Here is a 20,637-nt window from a genome sequence, read left to right on the forward strand (position 1 = left end):
GAGAGGCCATTTTAAAGCGCTTTGGAGAAAGGCGCAATGTAAGTGCTGTCTATTTACCATTTACTCTACTCTACTCACTGTACTCTGCTCTCCTGTACTGGGCTGATTGTTTCTTTCATGGTCCATCTCCTGACTCATCACATCTCAACTCCTCTCTGCAGAGTACAGTGGTCATGTCGACAGGTTATTACAGATTTGTAATCTAAGTAGAACGGTTGTGTCTCAGTAGGGCCCCGTATTTCCGGGAGGTTCATTCTGGAGCCTTCTGACTGACGGGCAGTAAATCTCATATACATGAGAATTGCTGCAGGCTGGCAGATCTGTCAGTGCCTCTTACAGGCTGGCTTATTATCCGAGAGCCTTTACTGACAGACAGGCTTCACTTTCAAAGAGCCAGATCCTCCGTAACCCCGAACCCTTCGCACCTGCTCCCACCATCCATATTCCGTTGCTCTCGGTGTAGTAGTTAATCATTCTCACACCCCTCAAACCCCCACCTGGACCAACCATCACACACTCACGTGTACAAGTGGAGACACGCATGCACGCACGCACACACACACTCTTACAGTACCTGTACAGTGGCGCTGATTTCAGCAGCAAATCCTCCAGTGATTGGGGCCTCATGACTGATGAGCAGACGTCCAGTTTTTGCCACCGACTGTAAAACACAAACACACACACAAAGATCAATACAATACCCCTCCTTTTGCTCCCCATCTGTGACTAGAGCACATGGTTTTACTTAATATGCAATGATATATTTCAGAGCATGTTTTAATAGACAGCAACCATATACGTTTCAAACTGGGTGCATGTGCATTTGGTAGTGAGTGTGTGAGTGGGGCTACATGCATGTCAGAAGTACAAAGTGCTGGCGTGTGAGAGCACAGATCTGCTGTGGCCCCCAGGTGACAGTCTATGAGTCCAATGTAATCAGACACACTGCCTAAAGCTTTTGAAGCTCTTTGTTGAATGCAAAAATAGATTATTTTTATTCATTTGTATTTTTGGGTTAGGGTTAGGTCTATTTTTGCATCCAAAGAGCCTCTACAGTTTTTGTCAGTGTGCAGGCATTTTCTAATTACACTGGATTATGCATGTCTCACACATGGCCCACACCTTGTTAAGCCTCCAGTCAAGCGCGCAAACTTTCCAATATGATTGACTGTAGATGAGCCACAGGTAAATACAGCACCCAGGTCCACACCCAGTGCCCTGCTCCTGAACACGCCCCCCCCCCCCCCCCCCCCTCTCTCTCTCTCTCTCTCTCTCTCTCTCACACACACAAGACTGGCAGGCAGACAGTCCTATGCGGTAGTGTTTTGCTGCAGAGTTGGAGTGAGACTAGTGGCTAGTGAATGTGTTTTAGAGGTCACTGTAAATCAGTCTAAAATAAGCAAACTGTCAATTGCAAATGGTCAGGCTTCTCCTCCTCTCCTGCCCCTCCTGCTGCTACTCGGCAATCTGCCTTTACGAGGAGGTTAGGTTTTATAGCCAGCGGGCTGAAGAGGATTGGGGCTGGAACTACTGCTAGGGGTTCTGGACAGAGACCGGTCTGTATCTGCCATTCAATGCTGGAAGCACTCCAAAACAAAGAAACAATGCAAATATAAATATGATTTATACCTCCATCTGATCTCTGGAGCAGGAGACTGGAGCCAGGTAGTGGGTACTCTCATTTTTATAGAGGAAAAGCTGATTACTGTATGCGTTCTGTCTGTCTACTGTCTGACTGCCTGTGGTAACATAGGAATTGTAAATGATTGAATAGCTACTAATGTCTGTAGCAATTATAAATGATCAGAAAATGATTATTGACTACACAGAACCACTGGATGAGGTTGAAATCAAATCCAGACCTCCATATAGTAGATAGGGTTCAGTTGTCAGGCTCCACTGAGTTGTGGGTTTGATTCTGACATCAACCTCATGCAGTGGTTCTGTATATATTTATTAAACATTTACTGGCCATATATATGTGTTCATTCAAGATTCAAGATCTGTTTTATTAACCATGTATATGGTTCACACATACTAGGAATTTGACTAGGGTAATGGTATACACTGTTGCAGACGACACAGGACAGGGTGCAGGACAAGACGGTGCAAAGACATGAATGTGCAAATGCAATACAAAAAAAACAGTGCGAATACAAAATACAGTGCTAACAAAATACAGTTCAACATACAAAATACGATATACTATTAAAAAGGGAGGCACAAATGCAATTACGTACAGAATGGAGTGTGGTGAGTGTGTACAGTATGTGTAGTGTGTTAGATGAACAATGTTTTGTGTAGTGTATACACTGTGTGCAATGTGTGTGCCGTTGAGATATGTGGAACAATCAGAGGTTGTGTATAATGGAGAAATGGTTCATAAACCATCATGATTCATAAACCATTTCTTAATAGTTAATTTTTTTAAACAAACGGTAAATAAAGGAGGTAAACGTTTCTCCATTTGCTTTTTTCACTCAGTCTACTCTTCAGTATTTACAGATAATGACTTTCGATGCCCCAACTTTTATATAAAAAGTTGGTCACGTGATCTCTCTCCACGATAGAGAAAAGCCAGGGTAGTGGATATGTGCTATTTAAGTGCAAAAATGTTTTTATACAAAGGGTGGGAGGTTGAAAGTCAAGCCTCCTCTGAGAAAAGGCTTTCATCGTTCAAAAATTGTCTTCACTTTGGTGAGTAAGGAGAGATTGCGACTCACTCTCTAACGCCCTGGATCAGAGCTAAGTATTATTCTGCCTGTCAATTTGTGTCTGCCTGACTGCCTGCGTCTGTCTTTCTGCGTGCGTGAGTCAGATCTACACTGTATGCTGAGAGGGTAGATATAGTATATAGACCACAATGTTGACCTCAGCCCTGCAACTGTTCAACTCATTTAACTCTGCTGGGAGAGCATGTCCCAGAAACACACACACGCACACTTTCTCTGTGTACCAGGGGACTGACAACAGCATAGTGTGGTGTACTCAGCATAGTAATTGTGGTGGGTCTTTAGACCCAGAGCGTTCCGTAGGACAGAGGGGTGATTCTGAGAACAGAGAGGGTGGGAGGGAGGGAGGGAAAGAGAAAGAGAGAGAGAGAGAGAGAGAGAGAGAGAGAGAGAGAGAGAGAGAGAGAGAGGAGAGAGACCCACTCTGGCTGTGTGGCTTGACCGGGAGTCAGTGCCACAGTCCCCTCTCATTTAGCCGTCAGAAACAGCCTTTCATGTTGGCTGACCAACCATGATGCCCCAGAGCCCTAGAGACAGTGGTACCAGTTGTGTGTGTGTGTGTATGCGCGCGTGCGTGTGTGCGTGTGGGGTAGGGCTGCAGCAGACAGACCACATATGAGGATGAGCAGAAGGCTATATACAACAGAAAATTACAGGCTCTCTACCGCGGGATGGACACAACCATTAGGCCATGATTCTCCCTGACTGGTTCGCAGACTGGGGCTCGCTGGCAGCAGGATATGGCCCGTTTCACTGCCTGGACACAGGTTGGGTTGAGTAATACAAGGTCAAAACAACAGCAACATCAGAATGCAGAAATTCTGAGTACTTTGGGACCAGAGGAATGCATGGAACTCATCACCTACAGTATGGCAACATAAACTCATCATCACTGTAAATGATGGAAACCTCAGTGCATCACAAGTATAAATAAAGGGGGGGAAAAAGAGAAAAAAAATGGACACAAGTATTGGGACACCTACACATTACACCTACAGGAGCTTTTATGTCAACCCGTTCTAAACTCATAGGCATTAATATCGAGTTGGTCCCCCCTTTGCAGCTATAACAGCTTCCACTCTTCTGGGAACGCAAGATTTTGGAGTGCGTCTGTGGGAATTTTTTGCCCATTCATCCAGAAGAGCATTTGTGAGGTCAGACACAATGTTGGACCATAAGGCCTCATAATCTCCATACTAGTTCATCCCAAAGGTGTTTGATGGGGTTGAGATCAGGGCTCTATGTGGGCGCATCAAGTTCTTCCACTGGGGTACAGTCATGCTGGAACAGAAAAGGGCCTTCCCCAAACTGTTCCCACAAAGTTGGCAGCATAGAATCCTCCAAAATGTCTTAGTAAGCTGAAGCATTAACATTTCCCTTCACTGGAACTAAGGGGCCTAGGCCAACTCCAGAAAAACCACCCCAGACCATTATCCCTCCTCCACTAAACGTAACTTTACAGTTGGCACGATGCAATCAGGCAGGTGACGTTCTCCTGGCCTTCGCCAAACCCAGACTCGTCCATCAGACGCTGGTCCAGAGTCCAGTGGCGTGTTTACAGCACTCCATCCACGCTTGGCATTGCGCTTGGTGATGTACAGTAAAGGCCAATTTATACTTCGTCGTACGACACTTTTGACAGCGTTGACAGACAGAAATGACGTCACTGTCGACACCTTTTTGTGTCGGACAGAGGTGTCTTGCACCTACCAAACTTTCTAATGTCGCAGACGCCGTCACTTTCGTCGCACAGCTGTGATTGGATAGCTAGATAGAAGGCACGTTCGTTGCCATGGATCAATCAGCCACATGTCGGCAAGTTACCATGGAGGTGATCAGACACTTTGCTTAAGTATAAATGCTAAATGTCGGTCTACACTTTTTTTCTGTGGACAGACATTTGTCGTACGACACTTGTTGACTGAGTATAAATTAAGCTTTAGGCCCTGTCATCCAACATCAGTGTCTGACCTCACAAATGCTCTTCTGGATGAATGGGCAAAAAAACTCCCACAGATACACTCCAACATGGAGAGCTCTAAATGGCATGAGCAACATGTGGATATCGAACTTTCCCCAATGAAACCAAGCTCCACTTCTTCGACACCACATTTGAGGCCGTTCTCCGGTATGGCCGTGAGTGCTGGTCCCTGAGCCACTCCCTGCAGAGGTAGCTGGATGGATGCTACATCAGAATGCTACGTGCAGCACTGGACATAAGTCATAACACGCAAGTCAGTATTGAAGATCTGTACAGAGAGAGGCCAAGGGTGAGTGGGAAGATGGCAGCAAGGAGAATGAGGCTGGCTGGGCTCTGCTACAGACACTGTGAGCTTCTGGTCAGCAAGCTGGTGTTATGGGAGCCATTTCCATGGTGCGGATGCAAGTCGTGAGAATGTCCTACCAAAACATGCATGGACATAAGATGGATGTGGAAGTGGAGACCACCTATGAGATCGCCAGGTGTATGGAGGACCAGGATAAATGGGGACAAAGATGGGAGGCCGTCTGTGGACGACCCGATGATGACTACTCGCCAGAACTCAACAAAACTACTTATGTTAGCTAGAAAGCTAACAATAGCCAACTGGCTTGCACTAAATCAAACAGAACATACTATCACACAATTTACTGTCACACAATTTACATATGCCTTTATAAAAATTAAAAAATCTATATATTAACCAACAGTGTAGACATAAACACACTCAATGTTCCAATGCAGTTACAGTACGATCCACTGTCAAGTATTGAATTTTACTCAGTGGCTCCCATGAATAGTTTCCACAAAAACGCAAAGAATTATGATCGACTTGTCCAAACCTACAAAGTTTCAACATAGCACACAGGCCTTAGCAGTATATCACAGTGAACAGGCCTGATGAGTCTATAGGGAGGGGGAGAAGAGGAAGGAAGAGGTAGAGACCAGCTGTGAGGGGGTGGGAAGGACGGACGGACGGACGGGGGGGTCAGGGAAGGGGGGGGGGGGTCAGGGAAGGGGTGGTAACTGGGGGCTAGATTGAGGGAGGGAGGGGGACCTAGAGGGAGGGGGGGTTGTGGGAGGCAGAGTGGCATGACTGGCCAGGAACAGGTATAGCTGCAGAACTAGGTGGGTGGATGGGATGGTAGACTCAAGAGTAAACGCTTCACTCAACTTGAGACTGAGGACATTGGGTGTAAACAATTTGAGACCTGCACTGCGGAACCAATCCAACATCTTTAGGACGTAGGTTTGCTCAGGTTAGAACCAATCCAAAGCTCTGGGCTGGGTCTGGGCCTGAGGCTGGGGGGTCTGGTGTTTAGGCTGGGTCTGGAAGGCAGGAGGAAAGTCCTGGTCCTGGGCAAGCATGCAGGCAGAGGGAGGGGGGCAGTGTCTGCGTGGCGACAGTGGTGCTGGTGGCTCAGCTGAACTGCTCATTGTGCAGCAGGGCTGTCATTAAGCTGGCCTTTGGCTGGCCAAGAAGATCATGTTTACTAACATTCCCACACACACCCAGGCTGGGAGCTGTAGGATTGGCTCTGCTCTACTGTACTGTACTGTACTCTGCTCCATTCTGCTCTACCCTACTGAGAGGCAAGCCGCCTGAAGCTCAGTCGGCTCGACCAGTCAGGCTCAGGATCACAGCGGCCACTAACACACACGCCAGCGCACACGCACACACGCGCACGCACGCACGCACGCACGCACGCACGCACGCACGCACGCACGCACGCACGCACGCACGCACGCACGCACGCACGCACGCACACACACACACACACACACACACACACACACACACACACACACACAGGGACACATACAGGGGGACACACACACCTCTGCAGACCCTGTAATCACCTGGCCGCCGCAAGGTCTTAACTCAGCGTCACTATGGGTGCGTTAAGTAGCTGAGCGCTCACTCTTATAATGCTCACTGTGAGCGCTGAGCGGTTTTTAAAACCACTTAACGGTCTGCTCTAACTGAGCCCTGAGTTGCTAGGAGACGAGAACTTTTCACCTGTTGTCAATCATGTGTACGAGCATCCTTTCAACATCCATCCTTGTTTTTTTTTTTTCCCAGGTGATGATGACGACTATAACGTGGTTTCGCTCAGACTGATCGTAGTTCAAAACTGCTCACTTGTGCTCTGAGCAGCTCAGTTTGAGCGTAACCTGTTAAGTGAATTCTGCTCACTGAGCGCTCAGCTACTTAACGCACCCTATGTGATCGGTGTGACAGAGAGAGCTGTGCCGTGGCGGCGTTTGTAGCACGGCTCTTCAAAGTGGCACTGCATCATCAGCCAGAGGGGGGAGACCACACGGGACGGACCAGCGGCCAGTTAAAAGGCAGGGCGGAGGAGGAAACGTGTGCAAACACACAGGGACACACACACACAGGGACACACACACACAGGGACACACACACACAGGGACACACACACACAGGGACACACACACACACACACACACACACACACACACACACTCAGGGACACACACAAGTAGAGTCTCAGCAATGGGCCTGTGGCCAGGCCAGCCCTCAGGGGAGCCAGGACGCCACGGGAGACCTCAGACAGAAATAGCTCTGAACATCCCATAATAGCTCCAAACAACCCATAAAGACACATAAGAGCCCATTCAGCTCAATTACACCCCAACGCTCTACCTCCCTGTCCTGGAACCATACCAACGGCAACCGTGACTACCTAAAAATCTGGCACTATACAACTCTGCTAGCAGACTACCTGACGGACAGACAAGCAGACAGAAAGGCGGCCGGATAAACAGACAGGCCGGAGGAACAAACAGCAGACAGACAGACATAAACACGATTCCATGCTTCCATGTAAGCACTTGTATGTTTGCCGTTTTGGTATAAATGTTACGTTCTCTGGTCTCCCGAGTGGGTCCATATCCGTACATTCCTAGTTCTAATTTGTATTAACAGATACAATTTGTTTAACTTCATGTATGGTAGGGCTGGGAGTCCGAACTTCGGGATTCGAATATAATTCGAATATTGACAGAAATACTGGTATTCGAACAAATATTAGGCAGCCCTTAATATTCGAACCTGTAAGTTTTGTAAATGTGTTGACTAGCAAACGTTGCTTTTGATTCAGATTCAGAGGGTTTTTCACGCCTGGTGAAGTTGCAATCGCGAGCTCATTAGCAAGGCTATTGGACACCTGGGCTCCTGTAGGAGGTGACGTTAGTTAGCACTTATGCCGCGTTCCAGGCAACCCGTAACTTGTGTTTTTCCGACCTCAAACCCGTAACTTCCCACCCGTGAACTCGTACAGCTCGATGTACTACCAGTTGCCGGGTGGGAAGTTACGGGTTTGACTGCCATTCCAGAGCATTTTCACGTGTAGGAGGTAGGAAAAACACAAGTTACGGGTTGCCTGGAACGCACCATCAGTTAGCAGAACAATGGCCTCGCCAACGCCCACAACCACGCTGGAGGAGATCGAAATCTGCACCAGTTTGTCTTATCTTGTGACTAAACCCAAGCATTTAGTCACGCCTAAACACTGACTAAACTCTTAGTTGCTACTAGTTAGTCGCATATTAGTTGGTATCTAATTTCGGTTGCACCACGGCAATTTAGGCGTTTTCTTAACTAGTAACTTCTAACTAGTTACTAAAAAATAGTCGTTGTATGACTGAGACGGCAGGATCCAAATAGCCAATCGGTAAGCAAGTGAAAATGTAAACAAGGAGGTTGATCGCCCTTACCCAGCCCTTACCAAGGAGCTTGGGCCGTGTCCGAATGTCCATATTACATACTATATAGTACATACTGCAACTCGCCTACTACATGCGATTTAGTACATACCTGTACTACTCCACGAAAACATGTTTAGTATGCGAGATAAATGTAGCATGCTTCACGAGTCAACCAGTGGAAGCGACGGGCTCCGGCTCGCATATGCGATTCATGTTAAACTTACAACAATATTGAGCTAGCCAGGCATTTGAGTTGGTCATCCAACACAGGCTCGATCCTCACCTTTCTGTATAATCCCAACTGTGAAATGGATGTGATAATAGTCCACAAAATATTCTTCCTTTGCCTCGTTTAGCACCAGCTGCAACACTCTCCTCCAAATTCATTATCTTCGTTAGCAAGGCTAACGTTGCACTCGGTAGCTTGTGCTTATTATTATTATTATTATTATTGGGGTTGGTGCTTGTGCAGTGGAGGTTTTTTTGGGGGGGAGTTAGCCGTTGGATTGTTATGCTTAAATTATCCTAGCCAGCTAGTTCCCAAGCTTGTTTGATAACCTTTGATTCAGACATAACGTAGGCTGCCTGGTACCGTCCACTGACCAGTTGCTGGTTAACTATGAGGATCCCAGCCGACCGTTGCATCCCCCCAACCCGCAACGGAGGGTTATCAGCTGGGCTGGGACTCCCCCTCTCATCGCTAACCAGCAACTGAGCCAATTGAGCTAAAGGTGGTTAGCTAGCTCGATCGTGAAATTACTCAAACCTATTAAATATGACACCAATAAGCACACCGGTGCCAATAGTTAGCTTAATCTTGATATAACTAAGACATCTGCTAAAAAAAATAATTTTTCCACCGACAGATTTAGCTGCAATGTTTCAGCCCACCTCCGTCCTAATAGCAGAGTTGAAGACGCTACTTCCTCGCACTAGTCATCACTTACACCACCTCCCAGGGTGGTGTAAATATTTAGTTGTTACTAGGAACTAGTCGTGAGTGGTGCAACCCATTTAAATTTAGTAGTGACCAAATCTCGAGTTAGTCAACACTTAGGCTATGACTAGGCCTAGTCACCACTTAGTAATGACTGGTGCAACCGGCTCCTGGTTGACGAGGGTTGTTGAGTCTTACATACTGCAGCCAGATAGCCCATAATGGCAAGTTCTGATTTAGCCTAGGCTACATGTTTGATTAATGGGATATACATCCTACTACCTTTAATTATCTTTTATTTGTCTTTCAGTACCTAGCCTGACTGGCTTATTTTTATTTATTTTTGTCAAACAGTGAAAACCTACTGTACAAGCCAGGGTCTGACATAAATTAAAAGAACGGTTGTTGACAAAGACTTGTATTTGCTTCTGAAAACATCATTGCTTATCGATATTGCCTATGATACAATGCCCACTAGTGGACAGAATGTGCACAACATTTATTTTAATACCTAGGTAGGTCTTTCTGTAAGAATTTAATGGTAAAAATATTATTAATAATAATTCGAATATATTCGAATATTATTATTAATAAATAAACGAACTTCGAATATGATTTTGGGGCAAAAGTCCCAGCCCTAATGTATGGTCACGTCATACCAAGTAGGAGAGCAGTGACTAAACTACTTGATAATCTCCATTTGATTTTTATAGTCCTACTTGATTGGAATTGTCTTGCTTGTTACACTGCAAATACTGCTCTTGCATGTTCTGTGACATAAAAAAAAGCCTATATTTACAATATAAATGTTAATAAGACAGTATGCTACATTAAAATGTATTAAACTTGGTATAGTTTAAAAGTATCAGATTATACATTCCTATAGTGCTCATGTTCTTGAAAGGTAGGCCTAATTAAATGGAAAAAAAACAAGATGAAAAGTAGGCGCATTACGTTTTTTCGTTCTATAGCATATGTTGATACTGTTGATTAAATTGAATCGTTCATACATCGTCTTACTCAACAATCTGAAAGTGTAAAGTGAGAAGGCCACACGTCATTATTAGACATTTGCAGCTGGTTTGATTTGTAGAAGGCTGTTCGTTGCAAAAACGCCTGGGGATTAATGAGATAACACAGTAGATTTGTGGCCTGGTGACAAAGGGTTTTTAGGATGACGTGCTGACGGTTCCCCATATAAGGAAGTGTGTGAACTGCTTCAGTGTATTGAGCCCCCTATATTTACAATATAAATGTAGACAGTACATTAAACATAGTTTAAAAGGAAGGGTAACAGATTATGCATTCACAGTGCTCAGTTCTTTAAAGGTAGGCCTAATAGAACGAAAACACACACAAGATGAAAAGTAGGCGTATACAATGTGTTTTTCCGTTCCATATACAGTATATACGTTGATACTGTTGATATTGTGTGTTGGCAAAATGCAATTAAATTGAATCGTCATTATCTTGTGTGTGAGTAACCCACAGGTCTACATTTTGGACATCACTTTATTTGACACAGCAAAATGACAGCAAACGTAAATGTGACTATGTTGGTAACTATTCAGTCAATGCAATGCATATCCAAGTCTTTCAGGTAGATTACCTTTTCATTATTTACTGGAGGTGAGTTATATGAACTGTTGACCAATTATTGGTCGTATAACCCATGCACGGCGCGAGCCCTCAACAATATCACACACGCCTTGTTGAAGAGGCCCATCTGCTCCTGTCCTCCAGTCCCCCACCCCTGACTACCCAGCGCCAGCCCTCTGCTCCAACCTTTCCACTCAGGCCTGCTATCTGCCTCCCAGACTTCCAACTGACCTCAATGATCTCAGTCTACCCAGGCCCTGGTCCAAGCATCCAGCTCCAGCCTCAGACCTCCAGCCTCCAGTTACAACCTCCAGACTAGGCATGTGACAAAATATCGCAATACGATACATCCCATATGAAAACATGAAAAAGCTTTCATGTTTGCAACATCTTAGAACTGTCTGCTAGAGCAGTTTTTTTTTTTTACTTTTCAGCCCGCACATTTTAGCATTACATTACTACTTTTGTGCTTCATGACAATGCTTTTGAGATACAGACTAAATAAAAAGATTTTGGACTGGGCTGGGCTAGCAGTCATTCCCCCACCATTTGCTAAATTACATTTTTGGCATCCAAGTTTTCATCCGTTCATTACTGTAGGTTATCTAAGAAAGAAAAGTGATCTCATTTTCTAACTTGTTCTCACATTCAACAGCTTGGCAGAAGTCAATGGCAGACACAGCAGACTTCGATGAGTCAACAGACAGATATACTGAGAGATGCAAAACTTTTTGAACACCTAAATGTCGTTGGAAAGCCTTAAATCCCCTTCATGGATATAAATGTGCCTTTGGGCACTGTTACTGAAAATGCTGGAGGTCGCATAAAAATGCAAAGCTCAAAATCTTGCTATTTAAAAGAGTAACCTCATTTGAAATAGCCTTGTGTTAAAATACTCAGAAATTACAGTGTGATTTTCCTTGCACTTCTCTGTGTCTATGATGGTATATTAGGAGCGGGCTATGCTTGTTTCTATGCGTTTTCCCATTCCAAAAGCAGAAATGAGTCATCTGATTTTGAGCGGGTCTAATTTGATTTGCTATCTTATAAGATGTCCCTGGGACAAAAATCTCATTATATTGTGACTTTATGGTATTGTGAAAAGTAGTGAAAAGTTAAAAAGTTACACCTCCAGATCACAATCATCATCATCATAAAGGGAAAAATAACATTAATCAAATACCTCGATGTTGCAGGAGAAATGCATCTTTCAAATAATTTGCTGTGGAGCACTCTGCATGTCATAATCGCAGTCAGAAAAATTCAATTAAGGTAAGTTTCACATTTCCAGTCTACTAAAATCTAACTAAATGTGTGAACACAATTATTGTTCATAATTTCCTTTTTATTATGTTGAACTTCTTGTTTTATTGTGCTTCTTTTTATATGAAAGTATGTGCACAATCCATCGGGTGAAATTCCTTGTTTGTGAAAAAGTACTGATTCATAGGACCCAATACTTTATCTACAGTAGGCACACAACTTGTGGCCAGTTAAATTTAATTAGAAAAACAAACCCTGTTGACTATTACGTCACCAACACATGTACAGGTAGCCTATGTTGGCTCATAATTAAGACAGGATAATAATTTAGCCCAGCTAAATTATTTACACAATACTTGCATGTTATGACATTCTCATAAATAATAAAGTGAACAGTAGGAAAAATAGCATTTAAACTAATGCCGTTTTCAACACCTCAGCCTCACATGGCAATTTAATAATATAATATTTAGGGCTCTCAATTGATTCGATAAAAAATAAAAACTAATAATTACATGATCAGTAATTAATTACGATTAATCTAATTAAATAAAAATTAATCGCATATCACTTTTTGCCGGGAAAATGAAGATATTTCAATTAAAAGACATTAAATTATTGTGGCAGATGAGTAAAGTATTGAATATACATTACAAAAGGTGGTTTTAGGATGGGCTTAGGATGGGCATTGAATCTATGATCTTTGGTTTACGAGACCGACACCTTGCCACTCACCACGCTAGTCTTGGTTCAACCTACGCTACAATAACTTCTATTTCACACAGTTATGGATGGATGAATGGGGCGGTTAAAATGGTGGGACAAGACACGCTCACATGCGCCAAGTTGGGAGTTGATCGTGATTTATAAAAGGAAACTGGCGTGGAACTAGCATGGGATGTGACAGGCACAGTGTTATAAATCAGAATATTTTTGTGCATATTTCTTCACACTAGCGTATGTACAGTACGCAACCTTCATAACTTTAATCCTCCACAGTTTTATAAGTGAGGCCCCTGGTCCAAAGACACACACATACCTTGTCCAGTGACACACAAACACCTGGGTAATCTAATATACTAGCCTGATATCAGACAGAATTCTCAACTCGCTACGCTGCATTGAGATCTTCAGTCTGACATTGCTTCCATTCTAACCAATTTCCATGGGGGAGGGAGATACGATTATAATGTCATTGCTGATGCACAGCCATGACAACCATAGCCATGACAACCAAAGACAACAATGACAACGCGGAGCGAAGTGAAACAGTAATGGAATCGTAGTAGGCTACTGTAAAGAACGGGGGGTAGACTACTGTGTTACTTTGTTTCTACTACCACTAATCATCCTCCTCTCAGGTAATCAGATTTCCAAGAAGCTCTCGCTGCAGCATCTCTCACGTCTCATTGTCCAAACGCACAGCTTGACAGCGGTGTTAGTCCTGCCCTTGGTGTGGATTGACTAATTGTTAGAACCTGCAGCACTCATTTGCCTATTATATACTTACTTACTCTGAGAACCAGCTGTTTCACGTAGCAACACCAGACCAAGAATCAAACTTTTAGTGGGGGGATTTGAACATCTGGACCCAGGCTACAACTGTGTAGTTCATGGAACTACACCGAGTTGGAGGGTTGGAAGTCTCAGGGGGTTCTGTAGGAGCAAGCTTGCAATAAATGACTCCTCTAATTGAAAAGGCATGTCTCTGACATCATGTTGAGTCCTGGGACTGTGTTTGTTTGTCTTTGTTTGAAGTAGCTATGAATACCTTAACTGACAGTTGGGTCCCAGCCAATGAGAGGCGTTGATGATGAGATATTGGCTACAAGCATACTCTATTTTTTGAGTAATCAAACTAACTCAAATCTGCTGCTCCAGTATCCTGCCACCCCAGTCTGTATGACAAACACACACACACACAGCCATATGCAGACAAGCACGCAAGGATAAGCTTGGCCACCTCTCGACCTTGTTGTTTTCAGTTCATGAATTAAGAGAGAGGCGTACCCAGTCCTTTGGTTGCCAGGTGACGTGATCCAACATGTTTCATGCGTCCTTCCAGAGAGGCAGAGGCTGGCTGTGCTCCACACCGCTGTTCAGAACAGAACAGGGCCCAAGCAGTATGACTGGATCTCTATCTCTGCTCCACTCTGCCATGTTCAGAACCGAACACGGGCCCAGCAGCAGTATGACTGGATCTCTCCCTCTTCTCCACACTGCTCAGAATAGAACAGCTGCTGTTCAGAGCACACTATGGTCAACAATACTGCTGGATCTGTCCGTTTCTGGGTTTCTCTGGACACCTCATCGACCTGGAGACATGTATGGGCCATTGTGAAGGATATGGCAAACTGGAGAAGGAAAGCTCAGAGGCATAGCTAACCACAAACCTCACAAGAAAACTGCCTAACTAAACCTGATCCTGCCAAGGGAACATCAATACAACTAAATATGTGGTATTTGTAAAACATCAGGGTCTTTCCTGAAAGCAGTGATTAATCAGTATTACTGAGGTTTGGATTCCATTAGAATACTGGAGACCGCTGCTGCGGCATTCTGGGTAGATGTTTATCTTGTCATCAGAACATGGCCTTTGTCTTCATGCCAGGATCACAGTCACAAACAATCAAAAAACGATTCTGTCTTAAGATTCAAAACAATTGTTTCTATAAATAAATTATAGAAGTGGATGTAGGAAACTGCCTGTTTTCCATCTTCCCTTTCAAAACAGCTTTTTGAAAAACAACGTCTGAAGTATCCTTTTGAAAATGACTTCCAGAACCCCCCCCCCTCCCCAAAAAAGTGCAAAAAAGAAATATTATGCCCATATGCTACTGTATCAGGAACTGTCTGTTGAACTGGACACTGTGTCCCAAACACAGGTCCTCAAGTGTTTGCTCTCCACCCATAAACAAACATGGTGGCACTGCTCTCTTCTCCCAGGTACTACTGGCCAGCTGTCTTTGACTAAGACACACATGAAACCCCCGGGCACTTAGTGCAGGAGGACTGATAAGTGTGTCTTATCAGCAGTCAGCCAGCCAGCAGGCTCCACAGCTCTCTCCATAGCCAGCCAGCCAGCCAGACAAACAGCAGTGCTTCCAAGAAGCACAGAGCTGTGGAACAGACAATGCTGCACCTGCACCTCTCTCTCCTCCCCCTCCTCATCCCTTCATCCACGTATCCATCCCTCTGTCTTCACCAAGCTCTAATGATGGTCACGCAGCTTCATTTAGTTAAGAGACTGACACAAGAACACACAAAGGGAAGCAGGCAAACGATAAACACGCACACAGAAACATATGTGCACAGAAGTGCAGACTGGGGACAAACACATTGAGGGAGAAGGAGAGAGTCCTTATATGACTCCTGGCTGTGCTGTGGGGTTGAGCAGATTCATCTGGGGAGGTTGCATCTGCAGGAGGGCTGCTGGGCCAGAACTCTGCATCACTGAGCTGCTGCTTCACAGGGTTGCTGGACGAGGAGAGACACCAGCCCCTGGGGGAGCTGACTCCTCCACACTGGAATGGTGGAGGGGAGGAGCACGCACTCAGGAGGAGTAGGAGGAAAGGAGAACACCCTGCAGAGGAGTAAGCACTGAGGAGGAGGAGAGGAGTACACACTGAAGAGGAGAAGGAGAGGAGTAAGGGTGTGTCCATCAACCTTTTTGGCTGAAGTGCAGGGTAGCTAAAATTACGTCTGCCTGCAAAAGGCTGTTCTGTTCTGAAGACGACAACTGTCAGTTTTTGGCAAGACGACTATAAACTGGGGCCGTCATTCTTGTCTGGATGGCGATAGGTAGTCAAATAACATATCCAACAAGCTTAATGTTTATTTGGGAACACGTACTGTAGCTGGCCGGCATAACCAGTTTCTTGGCATTTCGTTTTGACAACTAATAAATTGATAATGATGATACTAAAAATACAGATAGAAACACCACATCATCATTGCACTGTCAATGTGCTGTCATCCGTCTGTGCCTTCTCAGCGGCTCAGTGGATGTGACTTCCGTTGCGCAGAGGATTGTGGGTCAGAATAGCCAGAAAAGCATGCTGGCTCGCATACTGCAAAATGTGACCAGATGTAGATGATCATCCTGGTATTTTTGGCATACTATGTATTGGGACAAGGGACATACTAAATCTTTTTTGTCATGCTATAGAGTATGGAAGTATGCGATTCGGAACACGGCCCAGGTAGTTTTGGCCATGCCCGGACAACAGATGGCTAGGTGGACTCATCCTACTCAGAGATGAGTCCAATGAGGGTGGTGTCTGGAGCTTGACTGATTTGTGACGGGAGGAGATGCAGCTGTTCATTTACACAGAGAAGAGGGAAAAGGACACAACCTTGAGGGGAACTGCTACCAATGGTCCGGGAGTCAAAGGTCATGTCCAAATACACATACAACATCCGAAGTACGTACTACTAACTGTACATAGTATACTAAATCAAAATATTGTTGTAGTATGGAGGAACCTAGTATACTACAAATTCCCGGAACAGTACTACTTTTAACCCCAAAATCCAGATGCATCGAGAGGATACTATTCTGGAAAAAAGACGTGAAATATTGTGGTACGTCACCGTGTAATTTTCTGTCAATAATTTATCACAAAGATGGTGGACATCAAGCCAACAATAATTTGTCAGCTTAGCTTAAAGGTTTGCTGATATTGTAGCTAAATCTGTCACCTTTTTTTTTTTTTTTTTTAGCAAAAAAATAAATTTAGTTATATCAAGATTAAAGGGCAATGCTCGTTTTTGACAACCTGGACCTTATTTACGACATATTATAAGAAGTTTGACTCACCGAGATCACTTTGGTGTAGTTCGGAGGCCGGTAGAAGAAATTTAAAATCCAGCGCGAGCCAGTATATCCATGTAATGACGGCGATCGGGGCACCGAGAATGCAGTTTCTAAAAATCTATTTTCGGCCGCTAAACGGTTGTTTTCATCAATCAGATTGAATGAATCGACAGTTGAGATTCCTCAACGCGAGCCATTGTTGTGGTTTTCAAATACGGGGTCTTTAGCCTCTGTAATATGATCTTTACACGCCTTTCCCCACTTGCTCCAGCACGCAATCCCCTTTCCCCAATTCTCTGCGCTACGATCGTTGTTGGTGCCGAGAATATTGTCGTCGTCATTCGTCAGCAACAATCCGATCGTAGCGCAGAGAATGTGAGCCGGAGAATAGCCAGTCTGCGCGCTGGCCTGTGCGCATGCGTGCTGGAGCAAGTGGGGAAAGGCGTGTAAAGATCATATTACAGAGGCTAAAGACCTAGTATTTGAAAACCACAACAATGGCTCGCGTTGAGGAATCTCAACTGTCGATTCATTCAATCTGATTGATGAAAACAACCGTTTAGCGGCCGAAAATGGATTTTGAGAAACTGCATTCTCGGTGCCCCGATCGCCGTCATTACATGGATATACTGGCTCGCGCTGGATTTTAAATTTCTTCTACAGGCCTCCGAACTACACAAAAGTGATCTCGGTGAGTCAAACTTCTTATAATATGTCGTAAATAAGGTCCAGGTTGTCAAAAACGAGCATTGCCCTTTAAGATAGCTATAGGCAGTTTTGTGTTTATGTGTGTAGTATTTATTCAGTTTCGGTAATTTACGATCGAGCTAGCTAACTAGCATTAGCTTGAGTTGGTTAAGAGACGGAATCCAAGTCCGGCTGATAAACCCTCGGTCGCGGGATGGAGAGAGTGCATCAGTCAGCTGGGATCCTGACTCTCATAGCTAACCAGCAACTGGTCAGTGGACAGTACCAGCCTACGTTATGTCTCTCAACACAATCCAACGGCTAATTCCCCCAAAATAATCCCTCCACTGCACAAGCTTCTCACCACCCCCAATGTTAATGAGAAGCACAAGTTACTGAGGGCAACGAGTCGCTCGCCTGGGCTTATAAGCCCATAACGTACACCAAGCTCCGCTCTCCAGAGCCACTGCCTGCTCGCTCATCTCTTGATTTATTAGTCCTCAGCAATTAGTACAAGTACAGTTGAGAATGATCAAACAGATAGGGCTTCTCAACCTTTTATAACTTAAGGCCCACTTTTGATTGTAAAAAAACTTCTGAGGAGAACAAGAGAAAAAAACATAACATGACTGAAGTTTGCATCCGAGGGAACGTTCGCTAGCTACGTTAGCTGAACACATTTGTCTCAACACCAATGGATGTGATTGCTGTGGTGATATTCAAAAGTAACTGGTCATTGAAATTATGCATTTTAACTTAACATTTTTTATTTAGAATTGAATTGAATTCATAATTTTAATTTAATTTTAACTTGACGTTTTTTTTTTTATTTGTGGATTTTTGAGTACATTTAGATATAAAAAAATAACTATAATAACTAAAATAACTTAAATTACCTAACTTTATTTTATTTTTCTAAACATTTGGCAGTAGGCTACCCCTGCCTCCGAAGCCCACTTGATGGCGCTCTGCGGACCACCGGTGTTTTAAAATGGCTCAAATAGATTTCCCAAACTTAATAAATACCACACAAACACTAACTGCCTGGCTAGCTCAATATTGTTGTAAACAACTTTATGCAAGCCAGAGCTTGTCACATACACTGGATGACTTTGGATAGTATACTACAATTTTCTCGCATACTTAATGTGTTTTAATGGAATAGTATGTACTAAAAAGTATGTATTATGTTAGTATGCAGTATATACTATAGTATGTAGTTTGGGTATTCAGACACAGCCAGATACTTTTTTTCCCAGCTTCACATGCTGCTTCCTATTAGACAGGAAGTCGGTGATCCACTTGCAGGTAGAGTCAGGCACATGCACCTGGGAAAGCTTCACTCCATTAGCACAATGTGACCTGGGCAAAAGCTAGGAGAACAGGACTTGACTCAGACTGGCTGCTTTTCATGGGTCTGCACAAAACATGCACAGTTGCCATTAGAAAAGCCAAAGCTGATAATTTCCTCAGCGAAACTTCAACTAATTTAAACATTCCCTTGAAAATCTGGAACACTTAAATCCATAGCTGGGAATAAAAATGATATTGAGCTTCCCCCATGCATTGTCAGAGACTCGCATAAAATCCTGGACAAGGGTGAAATGCTTGGCTGTTTTAATGAGCCCTTCATTGCCTCCAGTTCCTTGTTTGAGTCTCTCAACTTTGACCATGGACTTTCCCCTGATGTGTGTTCATCTGATCAGGGGTTTTCCTGCATAGAGGATTTTTTGGCGCCCCCGAAAGAGATTTTAGGCAGAGCCAAAGGAAAATCACCAGTGCCAAAATGCTAAAAATCGAGAATAAAAATATTAATTCAAATCCTCTCCAAATGTGTTTGATAGCTTGTTTCAAGTGCAGCCCGTCCCTCTTTCTCGCATTGCCCATGGTTTGGACCACTAGTAATCAAGATAACCTAATTATCAGTATCTTAAACATTTAGGCTTCATATCCATTTTGTGTCATGTCGGGAGATTTCCCGTGATTGTGAAAAGTGAGCTCAGTCAGAACGACAGCGAAGAGTATAGGCCTATACATGCTGGTAGGCTACTCGGCATAAAACTGAGGTGTCCCCCCAAAATTGAATGCGCATCACCTCCCAAAGACCCATTCTGAGCCAAGAAAAACCCTACGTCACAGTGGGTCAAGCTTTTAGTTTTAATCCAGTTACAGTCTCAGAGGTGTGTAAAGCCCTCAAACTTCTAGACAATAGAAAACCGGCAGGCCCAGATAAACTGGAGCCATACTTTTTAAAGCTAGCACTGGAGATTATTTTATTGCATCACATCTGACACAATTTTTAATCTCTCCCTGGACACAAACGAAATGTCTCACATATGGAAATCTGCATTTATTCTTCCCTTGTTGAAAGGAGGTAACCCTACTGTCCTAAACAACTAGTGTACAGGCCCCTCTCTAAACTGTCTGTGCTGGTTAAAGTTTTGGAATCCCTTGTGAGTGAGCAACGGAATATTTTATCTGACTTTCAATCAGGTTTTAGGAAAAAACAGCACAGCAACAGCAGCTTTAAAAGTAGTACCTGATTTTAGTAAATCCTTAAACAACAAGCACCATTATGCAGCCCTTTTCACCGAGTTATCTAAGGCTTCTGATGCTGTGGATCACACAGTATTGGTGCAACGACTTACTGTATCAGTGTAGGACTGTCAAAACAAACTGTTGGTTTGAAAATAATCTATCTGGCAGATCTTAGTGCGTGCAGGCAGAAGGTATCACTTCTAGCTGCCTTGGTGTATCCAAGGGCATGCCAGAGGGATCGGTCCTGGAACCACTACTGTTCATTATTTATATCAACAGTCTTCACCGAAATGTGTCAAATGCAAAGTTCCACTTGTATGTCGACAACATTGTGATGTGATATATTACTCTG

The 20,637-nt window shown here is 44.0% G+C and overlaps 1 protein-coding gene across 1 annotated transcript in view; it reads right to left on the minus strand.

Moving 5' to 3' along the window:
• Positions 1-20,637, minus strand: part of bckdhb (branched chain keto acid dehydrogenase E1 subunit beta) — a gene marked incomplete at its 5' end in the record, with an annotated part of 46,867 nt that overhangs the window by 10,690 nt on the left and 15,540 nt on the right. The window contains one exon of the mRNA XM_084445086.1: positions 575-661. Within this exon, the coding sequence (XP_084301212.1) occupies positions 575-661 (87 nt within the window). The remainder of the gene's footprint in view (positions 1-574; positions 662-20,637) is intronic.

Source organism: Borostomias antarcticus, assembly GCF_949987555.1.
Source record: "Borostomias antarcticus genome assembly, chromosome: 10".
Classification (NCBI taxonomy): domain Eukaryota; kingdom Metazoa; phylum Chordata; class Actinopteri; order Stomiiformes; family Stomiidae; genus Borostomias; species Borostomias antarcticus.